At 44.7% G+C, this 12,139-nt stretch overlaps 1 protein-coding gene across 2 annotated transcripts; it reads right to left on the bottom strand.

Moving 5' to 3' along the window:
* Positions 1-5,672: 5,672 nt before the first annotated feature.
* Positions 5,673-11,353, bottom strand: LOC119362154. Of its 2 annotated transcripts, none has more exons than XM_037627352.1 (9): positions 11,059-11,353; positions 10,548-10,776; positions 10,052-10,177; positions 9,902-9,976; positions 9,357-9,482; positions 9,161-9,259; positions 8,919-9,065; positions 8,495-8,603; positions 5,673-6,638 (listed from the first exon to the last, which is right to left on the bottom strand). In XM_037627352.1, the coding sequence occupies exons 1-9, from the start codon at positions 11,253-11,255 to the stop codon at positions 5,971-5,973; spliced, it is 1,776 nt and encodes a 591-aa protein (XP_037483249.1). In that variant the 5' UTR covers positions 11,256-11,353; the 3' UTR covers positions 5,673-5,970. The 2 variants fall into 2 exon arrangements, with proteins under 2 accessions (XP_037483249.1, XP_037483248.1); XM_037627351.1 differs by having other exon boundaries at positions 9,161-9,277.
* Between the last annotated feature and the right edge of the window lie 786 nt (positions 11,354-12,139).

Below are 12,139 nucleotides of genomic sequence, written 5' to 3' on the forward strand. Positions count from 1 at the left end.
CCCTGTTGACTAGTTGACTGAGTCAACTGCTGACTGGGCCGCCCCTGTCTCACTGACCTATGGGCCCCACCTTAATAACAAATAAAAATAAATAGATAATTTGCTAATTAATTAAATTAGTTAATTAAACACTAACCTCTCACTGACTACCGGGCCCCACCTGCTAATTAACCCATTTTGTTAGTTTAAACCCTCTGTTAATGCCCCTGACAATGACATGTGGGTCCCACTGGACCCACCTGTCTGTTTGACTTGTCAACCGACCAGTTGACCTGCTGACATCACTCTGATGTCATGCCTGCGTCATCATTCACTGTTTTGGATAATGATAGAATGAAATAAATAATTAAAATCAGAAAATGATTTAAATCTTTGGAAAATCATATCTTTTAATCCGTAACTCGGATGAAAATACTTTCTACATGAAATTTGCTCAAAACGACAAGACGAATCCGGATACGCAGCCCGTTCGTCCGCCACACACCCCTAGCATACCGAACACGCAACTTTCCCCCTCCGGTTCATCTGTCCGAAAACGCAAAACACCGGGAATACTTTCCCGGATGTTTCCCCCCTTCGTCGGTATCACCTCCTACTGCGTTAGGGCACACCTGGCACCGTTACTTGTTATGTCATGCATCATTATGCATCTATTTGCATTGTATTCATTGTTTCTTCCCCCTCTTCTCTCCGATAGACTACGAGACCGACGCTGCTGCCGCCCCGTTCGACTACGGAGTTGACGACCCCTCTCTCTTGCCAGAGTAACCAGGCAAGCCCCCCCCCTTGATCACCAGATATCGCCTATTCTCTTCTATACTGCTTGCATTAGAGTAGTGTAGCATGTTACTGCTTTCCATTGATCCTATTCTGATGCATAGCCTGACATTGTTGCTACATCTGTTGATACCTTACCTGCAATCCTAAATACTTAGTATAGGATGCTAGTTTATCATCATTGGCCCTACATTCTTGTCAGTCTGCCTTGCTATACTATTGGGTCGTGATCACTCGGGAGGTGATCACGGGTATATACTATACATACATTCATACTATACAGATGGTGACTAAAGTCGGGTCAGCTCGATGAGTACCCGCAAGTGATTCTGATGAGGGGGCTGAAAGGACAGTTGGCTCCATCCCGGTAGAGGTGGGCCTGGGTTCCCGACGGCCCTCGACTGTTACTTTGTGGCGGAGCGACAGGGCAGGTTGAGACCACCTAGGAGACAGGTGGGCCTGGCCCTGTTCGGCGTTCGCGGATACTTAACACGCTTAACAAGATCTTGGTATTTGATCTGAGTCTGGCTACTGGCCTATACGTACTAACCAACTATGCGGGAACAGTTATGGGCACTCGACGTCGTGGTATCAGCTGAAGCCTTCTTGACGTCAGCGACGGAGCGGCGCGCGCCGGATTGGACCGCGTAACGTGACTTCCTTTGTAATGGAGGTTGCTAGGTCTGCTTCCGGCCGCCCTCGCAATGTGCAGTTGTGCAATGGGTGATGGGCCCAGACCCCTGCGCATAGGATTTAGACCGGCGGGCTGACCTCTCTGTTGTGCCTAGGTGGGGCTGCGACGTGTTGATCTTCCGAGGCTGGGCATGACCCAGGAAAGTGTGTCCGTCCAAATGGGATCGAGCGTGTTGGGTTATGTGGTGCACCCCTGCAGGGAAGTTAATCTATTCGAATAGCCGTGATCTTCGGTAACAGGACGACTTGGAGTTGTACCTTGACCTTATGACAATTAGAACCGGATACTTAATAAAACACACCCAGACAAGTTCCACAGACAACCCGGTGATCGCTTTTCCACAGGGCGACGAGGGGAGGATCGCCGGGTAGGATTATGCTACAGGATGCTACTTGAAGGACTTCAATCTACTCTCTTCTACATGCTGCAAGATGGAGGCTGCCAGAAGCGTAGTCTTCGATAGGACTAACTATCCCCCTCTTATTCTGGCATTCTGCAGTTCAGTCCACTCATATTGCCTCCTTACACATATACCCATGCATATGTAGTGTAGCTCCTTGCTTGCGAGTACTTTGGATGAGTACTCATGGTTGCTTTTCTCCCTCTTTTCCCCTTTTCCCTTCTACCTGGTTGTCGCAACCAGATGCCGGAGCCCAGGAGCCAGACACCACCGTCGACGACGACTACTACACTGGAGGTGCCTACTACTACGTGCAGGCAGCTGACGACGACCAGGAGTAGTTAGGAGGATCTCAGGCAGGAGGCCTGCGCCTCTTTTGATCTGTATCCTAGTTTGTGCTAGCCTTCTTAAGGCAGACTTGTTTACTTATGTCTGTACTCAGATATTGTTGCTTCCGCTGACTCGTCTATGATCGAGCACTTGTATTCGAGCCCTCGAGGCCCCTGGCTTGTATTATGATGCTTGTATGACTTATTTATGTTTTTGAGTTGTGTTGTGATATCTTCCCGTGAGTCCTTGATCTTGATCGTACACGTTTGCGTGCATGATTAGTGTACAATTGAATCAGGGGCGTCACAATTTATGACCAATTCTTCCAGGGTCACTGACAGAAGGTCACTAGTTGACATATTTCTTGTAGTGTGGGAGTTCATTGTTGACAAATATTTGGTCAGATTTGATGCTTGGGCTGGTAATGCGGCATCTATGGGAGGGAGACACACCCTTTTGGACTCAGTGGTCACCCAGCTTTCTCTTTACCACATGTCCATGTGGTTTATGAATAAGACGTTTGTGGAAAAAATAGATAAACATAGGAGGAGGTTTTTCTGGCAGGGCGCCAATAAAAAACGTCGCTACCATCTTGTGCGTTGGAGCAGAATCTGTAGGTCCAAGGATAAAGGTGAACTGGGTATTAAAGACTTGCGTAAACAAAATATCAGCTTAATGCTTAAATGGTGGTGGAAATTAGATACCCATCAGGGAATTTGGCAAGATATTGTGAAAGCCCGATATCTTAAAAATCAGACAGTTGCGACAGTCGAGGCCCGTTTCAGTGACTCGCCATGCTGGAAAAATCTCCTGAAGATTAAGGATCTGTACATGATTGGGAGAAAGATCCATACGGGATCGGGCAACCTGACTCGGTTATGGAAAGATTCCATTAACGGGCTGACCCCGTTCATGGATCAATTCCCCCGGCTTTACAATATTTGCACTGCTCAGGATTGCACGCTGGACAAACTGGAAACGGTGGTTTGTGTTGATTTCTTTCGTAGAAGGTTAAACGATGAATTAACTAACCAGTGGTTGTCGCTGAAAAGTTATGTACATAGGTTGAATCTATCTGGTGACAGAGATTCTGTGTACTGGGGCTTGAACAAGTCAGGTAAGTTCACTACGAAATCCATGTACAAGTGGCTAGAGAGACCGCTTAGTGGGTGTACATATAAGTGGATATGGAAAGCTAAACTCCCCCTTAAAATCCAGATATTTCTCTGGCAGCTTACTCAGGATGCGGTACTTACCAGGCAAGTGATGCGTCAACGGAAGTGGCAAGGGAACCCTGTGTGTTCCTTTTGCCCACAGGTTGAAACCTCCCAGCACTTATTCTTTGGTTGTTCTGTGGCCAAAGTGGTCTGGCGTTCGATTGGGGTCACACTTGGGACTGATCTATGTCCTAGTAACTACTAGCAGTTTTTTGTCTGGTGTCACTCCTTTTTACCGGGATATGAATCCTTCTATACTGTGGCACTGGGGGCTGTCACTTGGGCCATCTGGCTGTCTCGTAATAAAGCTACCTTCGAGAAAAAAATGATCAAATCTCCTTTTGAGATTGTCTTTATGGCGGTGTCTTTTCTCTTATATTGGGCAGGTTTACAAGCGGGAGAAGATGCCAAGCAACTCTGAGCGGGCGCTGAGATGATTCGCAATGGGACTATGCTGATGATGAGGGCATGCGACGCGTCCAATGGTGGAAAGTGAAGTGCAATGTTTGCTCTGGTCACTCTCTTCTCTGCACAAAAATCGCTGGAGATCTCGGTGGTGGTAGCTTCGATGCTAAGTCTGTTTTAGCTGTACTTTTGTGATACTCTGTGGGATTCATGCCTTATTGTGCTTGTAATAGGGCTAGTTTCATTTTGGTGTTGCTTAGGTTTTCGCCCCATAGCACTCGTCTCGACGTCGGGCGAGTGCGGTGGGTTTCCTAGCAGTGTGTTGGACTCGCTCTCCCCTTCTCCCTGTTCTTAGACTACTCGGTGGACTTTGTATTTCCGTTCTAAGTAATGGAAAGGGGGTTAGCCCGGTTCAAAAAAAAAATTTTGCTTTAAGATTTGTGCTTTATTTTTTGAAGAAAATTGAAGAATTATCTTGTTGTACTTAGACATTCAGAAAATTGTCGTAATAAGGCCCAAGAGGACTTGCTGACAATGAAAAACGTTGATCAGAAAGGCCATACCTGCAAATACACCCAAAAAAACGAGAGCCGGCCGAATTTAGACAGATCTATAAGAGACAAGCGTGGACCGGCGCCAAACAAATCAACCGAGAAACAACGTCGACCAGATCCAAAACATGTTGGAGGCACACCTCCACACGGCCTCTACCGAAGACTCTAGGGCGCCGCCGCCACATCGTCACCCCAACCAAGACACTAAAACTACATAAAGCAAGGACGGGATCCCTCCCGTCAAGGGGGCAACAGGTGCCGAAAACCCTAATTCTTATTACACGTTTGTTCTGCTTTCTGCAAGTAAATTATCATAATGTTTTGTTGTGTATCAATAAGAAAATGAATTTGATTTAAAATCTGGATTTGCTGTGTTGTTTTCTCGACCAGCAAATATATATGGGAGGGAGACAAACTTAAATAATGGCAGATATACAGTTTCTGAGCGCTCCATCGGAAACAGCTTAATTTCAACCAAGTCTCCTTTTTTTTGAACGGTCACCGGGGGGAGAGCTTCCCCACCTGAATATATTACCACTCAAATGAAAGGTCAAGAATTACACCACCAAAAGTACGGGTACAAAATCAGCTAGAAGGGGTTGCAGAGGAGAGAAAGTGTAGCCACTGTCTAGTAGAGATACTATCTTCGGTCTTTTTGAATCGGAAAACCCAGAGAGAGAAGTCTGCTACAATATTTCTTAGCGTAATTCTGAGAGAGTGGTCTTTGTTCCTGAACACGAGAGCGTTTCTCGAGTCCCAGAGCTTCTTATTTTCAGTCAGAAAATTGTCGTAATAAGGCCCAAGAGGACTTGCTGACAATGAAAAACGTAGATCGGAAGGGCCATACCTGCAAATACACCAACAAAGACGAGGACCGGCCGAATTTAGAAGATCTACTAGAGACAAGCATCGACCGGCGCCAAACAAATCACCGATAGAGAAACAACGTCGAGCAGTCCAAGACATGTTAAAGGCACACCTCCACACAGCCTCTACCGAAGAGGGGATAGGATGTGGAGGACATTACCCTAACTCTAGGGCGCCGCCGCCACATCGTCACCCCAACCAAGACACTAAAACTACATAAAGTAAGGACGGGATCCCTCCCGTCGAGGGGGCAACAAGTACCGAAAACCCTAATTCTTATTACACATTTGTTATGTTTTATGCGAGTAAATTATCATATTTTTTTGTTGTGTATCAATTAAAAAATGAATTGATTTCAAATCTGGATTTGCTGTGTTGTTTTCTCAACCAGCTATTATATATACACTTAAATAATGACAGATATACAGTTTCTGAGCGCTCCATCGGAAACAGCTTAATTTCAGCCAAGTCTCCTTGACGTTGATGATATTCATTGTTTACACCAGGCATCATGTGTTTGCATCAATACAATGATCTTCTACCTTTTGCTAGGTACACACCACATAACTTTAACACAAATGTTAAGTCACATAAACCAATGTTCATTATTCAGGAACACACAAACTGGCGTGCATCTCTTGCACCTTTTTATTACCTGGTTCATCTACAACTCAGTAGTACTACCTCTGAATGATCAAGTAACAGGTGATCGGCATCTGCTTTACATTATTTTTTGAAGCTCTGGTTGCTATTTCTTCTCATGTAAAATTTCTTGACCGCGGAGGATGCTGACTTTGCACTAGCTTCAGCCGGATCGCCATTTTCTCGCTCGCGCATTTCCGGATCCATGCTTCCCCTCAGTGAATAAAGGGTCCTTGCAAGGTCGCTCTCGTTATCCACTTCTTGGGTTGCCATAGCATGCTTCTCCATCTCATTATCCTCAGAGGCGTTTTCCTTTGACATTTTCTCTCCAGTTTCAGTATCCGATTCCTTTTTCGGCTCCTTGTTTGAAGCAATTTCGATATGTGTAGTTTCCTTGTCTGAAGTCTTTGCGCAATCTAAAGTTGTTTCATTCGTCTGCTTTGGTATTTTCCGTGGCCTGCCCCTTGGACGCTTGGTAGTTTCAGAACTAATTGGTTCTTTGCCTTGCTTGGTAGTCCCTGAACTAATTGGTTCTTTGCCTTGCTTGGTAGTAATTGGTTCTTTGCCTTGTTTGGTAGTCTCTGAACTAATTGGTTCTTTGCCTTGCTTGGTAGTCTCTGAACTAATTGGTTCTTTGCCTTGCTCGGTAGCCTCTGAACTAATTGGTTCTTTGCCTTTAGCTTGTACGGTATTGACCCTCTTTTCTTTTGGGTCAGACCGAGGATTCATGCTAGCAGAGGTGCCACCATGAGCTGCAACATGGTAAGGTAAAATCATTAGGCACAATAAAGAGGAAACACACAACGTGTCATATTGATTTATAATCAAAGTAATGTATGAAGTGCATATTGGTTCGAAACTTTGGTTGTATCGACCGCTGTCAGGTTTGACATATATACTTTGGTTCTCCAAATTTAAGATTCAGTAACCGTACAACAAAGGTTCATAAATTAGGTAACTATTATACAGACTGAGGCCAAACAGAACATGAAGGAGAGGAACTGCTGTAGAACATTGTCCAGATACTATATCAAAAGATTGTAAACATTGTAGCCTGTGTACTTCCAATATCTTCTCTACAACAATTTAAAGCAAAACATCACTCACAAGATTCTAATATTAAACAACAGAATTTGATATGCAGAGTTTAACTTTCATTCCTGGGACATGGACATGATGTGCAGATTTTGTCAAACGTGCAGATCTTTTTCAATTTCATTCAAATGTTTCCAGCATTTGTAGTAGCAAGTAGAGCGCCAAATGGGAGAGAGTACAAAATGTCAATACCCTTGCCGGGAGCTACCAAATATCCACCAGGATTTTCAGTTCAAGCGGACCAGTGTCGTGTGTGGGTGTTGGGCGAGGCCTCTACTCAGACAGCGACCAACACCTCCTGATCTAGGTCAGTGACATGGACTGGGCCCTATGGGTTGAAGTGGAGATGGGTCAGGCCCAATACCGGTTCAACACTTCCCCTCAAGATGGGTGGTAGATATCTATCAACCAATCTTGCTCTGTTAAAATAAAATAAAAATTCAACCCCTCTTGCCATATGCCAGGATACAATCCTCTGCTCCTAGTAGCTTTGTCAAGCAAACTGCAACCTGCTGCCCAGAACTGACATGAGTAAGGCTGATGATCCCATCATCAAGTTTCTCTTTAGTGAAGAAGCAATAAATTTTCACATGGTCTGTCCTATCACGTTAAACTGGGTTATTGACAATGCTTTATAGCTAACTGATTGTCACACAACACTCTCAAGGGTCACTTCCTCAGAAGTTTCAACTCGCTCGATAGGTTCTTCACCCATAGCATCTCACTAAACCCTTGAGATAAAGCTCTATACTAAGCTTTCGTTGTTGATCTAGACACAACTGTCTGTTTCCTGCTTCTCCATGACACCAAATTTCCTCCCAAAAACACATAATAGCCGTTGATCTTCTATCATCTTCATAACTGACCCAATTAGAGTCACTATAGCCAGGCCCCATACCTGTTCAACACCTCCCAAGCACAAATTCAACTCCCTGATGCATCTCATGTACTCTATGAATATATTACCTGGGCATGTTCCTTGACTCCTGAAATCTCCATTGTGCACGGCATGCAAGAGTACTATATAAATATATCTCAAGTACTCTAATAACATTATGGAATATAAAATTACAAGCACAATATTCTTGGTGTATTCTGCGTATTAGTATTAATAGATAAGGAGTTTGAGCGTTTGACTGAACTACCAGAGATAAAGTCCAGTTATACTACAATCCTCACTGCTTGCTGATTTCATGCCCCATAGCATATCAACAACATAATAATGTCAGAAATAAGCAGGGGCATATAGTAGGCTAGTGTCATAAAAAGTTAATTAACATTTAGTACAACAAAGATCAGACCAAACATTTCATATGCAGTAACTTGATGGACTACTCAATAAGAAAATAAAGTATCTAACCAGTAACAAAAAGTAGTTATCAAACTATCAAAATAGAGTTCAACAAAAAGTAGTATAACTGCGCCATATATAGCTATCGAGATATCACCTAACCAATAACAGTAGGAACTATACTCCGAGAACACCATGTAATCAGTAACTGCAGGAACTTACAGAGATTCGACGTCTGGTCATCAGGTAATTTCTTTTCAAAGACCAACGATTGCACGGATTTTTGTTTTTTCTTCCCTGGTACTTTCAATCGTTTCAGCATTTTTCGAGGCTGGTGGTTAAAAAAACATCTGTCAAGTATAACTCAAAGAAGATCTGAACACTTCTAATTTACGATGAAGGTACATGTACATCCAATAGCAATGACACAGGATCATTGTAGTAGAAACAAGCCTCAGTATAGTCAATATTATTAATTATCGGTATATAAAATAGAAGTGTCAGTCAAAGCAGTAAAACTTTCCTATCATGGATGATATATATTAGCTGCGTACTTTCCCCCATTTTTAGGGGGTTTCCTGCATGATGCTAAATATAATGGCTCATAGGCCTAGTAATGGATAAAAACTCTATTCATAACAATTACCAGATCTGCACATCCATCGAAAGAGTAAATGTCTGTAACACTTCTTCTTGGAAGATAGGCATGTCTACTTATTACTCCAGTCTGAAGGTAGCTTATTACAGATTTCAGTGTTCGGAATAGAAGATGACTGACAGGATCAGTATAGTACTGCACAGTCAAATAATCAATGATTAAATAACAAAATGAAATCAATTCCATCAATGAATTTTAAAGGAATAGGAAGATGGTCTGTTGTAATGTACCGGGTCTTTTCTAATTCCATCGTTGCACTTTCTAAATACCAATTCTTTCACCCATCCTTTCGGTAGCCCATCTGGATTGAATTCCACCTGTGCAAGTATCTGCAAATAGGTCCAAAGCTTAATTCTGAAAATAGTTACAATTTTGTATAGATATTGTGTTGTTCAAATAGGAGAACAGTTCCAGCAATAGTCATACATTATCTTCAGAGATGGTGTCACACAGCCCCTTCACATCACATTCAGAAATCTTCCCTTCATTCACATAGCGCAATACATCTTCTTTTGAGAAGAATCGCATTCCAGTAGGCAGATGAACGTAGAACTACAAAAGACATCCAGACATGGTAAAAATGATGTCTAATCTCTTGAGGCACTGCTACAAAAATATGACTACCAAATTAACATTGTATATTTATTACGTTCACCCACTCTCTAGCTGTACCCAATGGAATTAAAATATTTTATCTCTATACAGGCAATGTATTCTACTATTAAACAAGAAAAAAATACATAGAGCTATTCTAGAAGCAAGCACGGAACAGTAGTAACTTAGAAATAATACATTGTTCTTTTCAGATACACCTGAACAAGTCTGTCATACTTTTTTGATCTCTTATGTGTGTAGCTGCACTAACCTCCCACCACATATGGACAAATCTGAGTTGCCAGTTTTTTCGAGAAAACGACAAGCCAATAACTAGCATATGCCAAATGTTAATGTGTAAGCAAGTTGAAATCAACCTTGTACATTTTGTCCCGCATCGTCCCAGCTCTGACCTCAACCACCCAACCGTCCGGAAGCCATGAATGCATTTTCTGTATGCAACATTCAAGGAATCACATCTCAAATGTAATCAACACATGACGTTGAAAAAAAAAAATCTCACTCACATGAAACTCGTTGTCCTCAGCGCATGCCTCCGACTCCAATATGCGCTCGTCCATCTCTGAGAACAAATATTCTAGTGCCTCCATCTCCGTCGAGAATGTGTACTCTGACACTGGCGAAGTGTAATACTGCAACGAAACAACGAGAAAGCAACGAAAATTATTTGAGACCTCTATTGTCTTCTGCTTCTTGTTCTCTTTCTCTTTAGGGGCATGTATGTCTGCGAGGAGCTGCTTACTGCACTCAGTTGCTTCGTTTTTGCTCTTGGCAAACTCATAAGGAATTTTTTTTAATAACTCTGTTTAGTCCAGTATACTATTTTACAGAAAATTTTCAGCTGCATTTTGGTAGGGGAGTCCCCTCTAGTTTACACAAGATAGGTACTGCATCTCAGCCCAACATCAACATGGTCAAAATACTAGATTCGGCATAGAAGCATGATAATAGATTCGGAATCATGCAAATAAAGTTCAGCATACAAACAGAGTAGGGGAGTACCCGGTAGGTCGAGCCGCCATCACCATGGCGAACATTTATGATCCAACCATCGGGGAGCCAGAACGGCGCCTCCTTCAAGGCCTCTGCATTTTCATCAAATTCAACCTCCTCTGGTCCCTCTGCCTCCACAATCTCCTTCCCCTGTTTCTTCGGCTCTTCTGCCTCTGTTTGATGCTTCAATTCATGGTCATCCAAGACCGCCACCGGTGGCTCCGAGTCTTCCTTGTCTCTGTGGGATAAGCAGAAAATAGTGGCATGGATGCTAAATTAGACACAGAGTCGCCGACAAATGAGTAGCACAAAGCATGAAACTCAGTTTGACAGAACAAATAAGTATAATTTTGTTGATATACTAAACCGTATAAAAGCAATCTTGTCTAAATAGACATAGCAATCTACTCCAATTAGCTAGGAATCGCAAGCCCAGACCATGGCACCAACGCTGCGAATTTTAGCATATACGGAGTAACAAATTCACAGTTCACGCCGGACAGAGGAAGCAGGGGCGAACCTGGCGCGAACGGACCGGCGGGAGGGAGAAGCCCCGCGCTTTCTCCTCGAAGGAGGGGAGGAGGAGGGGCCGCCGGCGTCGGGCGGAGGGGCGACGGGGGGCGGGGCCGGGGCGGGCGGCGCCTCGTCGTCCGGCGGCTGGCGGCGGGCACGCGCCCGCGCGGAGCGGCGAGGGCCCGAGCCGGAGGGGGTGGTCATCGGCCGGAGGGCTCGCTCGCCGTCGCCGGCCACCGGCTCGCGGCGCGAGGAGCGGCGAGGTGGGCGGGATCGGCCGGTGGCCGGCAGCGCGCTGGGGAGAGCAGAGTGTTCCGCGAGTGGAGGCCGGGGGCAGGGGGCAGGTGTCTAGGTGGGCGTGGCGCGTGGGTCCCGCGGTGACTGGCCGGGCCCGCCACCTGGCCTTGCCGTTACCGCGGCAGGAAAGGTGACGTGACAGTGGGTCGGGTTCTGCGCGCGAGGGGTGGCACGTGAGGCGCATGCGGCCGGCAAAAAACATAAATTTGACCTCAGCACGAAACTATTTCACAAACTAAACTATGTTTGAAAGTATTTCACCCAACTGACCTTTAATGTGCAGCGCCCAACAGCAAGGCGCTACACTTTTACTGTGCAGCGCCTAACACACAGGCGCCACACTGTGCAGCGCCTAACTGTAAGGAGCTGCACTACACTGTGCAGCGCCTAACTGTAAGGAGTTGCACAGTAGAGTGCAGCGCCTTACTGTTGGGAGCTGCACAAAAGGGTCAGCGGTGTGAAATATTTTCAAAAACAATTTAGTTTGTGAAATACTTTCGCTTTGAGGTCAAATTTGTCAATTCTGCCCATGCGGCCGGCATCCGCCTCCGGCCACGGAAAAGCAGTACCATGCCCACGCTCGACCCGATGAGGACCCTCAAAGCGAGCGGTTTTTTCAAGGGTATATAAGGCCAACTTCACCGCGCGATCTTAAATTGACGTTCGTTTTACCCGGATTTTGTACATTTTGTCTTGGATGCGGTAGCCGTGCGCCCAACGCACGGCCGCATCCTTTGGTCCCATCTTGTCCGCCTTCAAAGAAAACAATGTTTCAAATACCAGCGACCTAG

The sequence above is a fragment of the Triticum dicoccoides genome, chromosome 2B (assembly GCF_002162155.2).
Source record: "Triticum dicoccoides isolate Atlit2015 ecotype Zavitan chromosome 2B, WEW_v2.0, whole genome shotgun sequence".
In the NCBI taxonomy this organism is placed as follows: Eukaryota; Viridiplantae; Streptophyta; class Magnoliopsida; order Poales; family Poaceae; genus Triticum; species Triticum dicoccoides.

Excerpts from the sequence above, each read along its gene's own strand:
- LOC119362154 (XM_037627351.1), bottom strand. The coding sequence starts at position 11,255 with ATGACCACCCCCTCCGGCTCGGGCCCTCGCCGCTCCGCGCGGGCGCGT. Across the intron at positions 10,777-11,058 it reads CGCCGGTCCGTTCGCGCCAG|AGACAAGGAAGACTCGGAGC; the intron begins GTTCGCCCCTGC and ends CTTATCCCACAG. Across the intron at positions 6,639-8,494 it reads TGACCAGACGTCGAATCTCT|CTCATGGTGGCACCTCTGCT; the intron begins GTAAGTTCCTGC and ends ACCATGTTGCAG.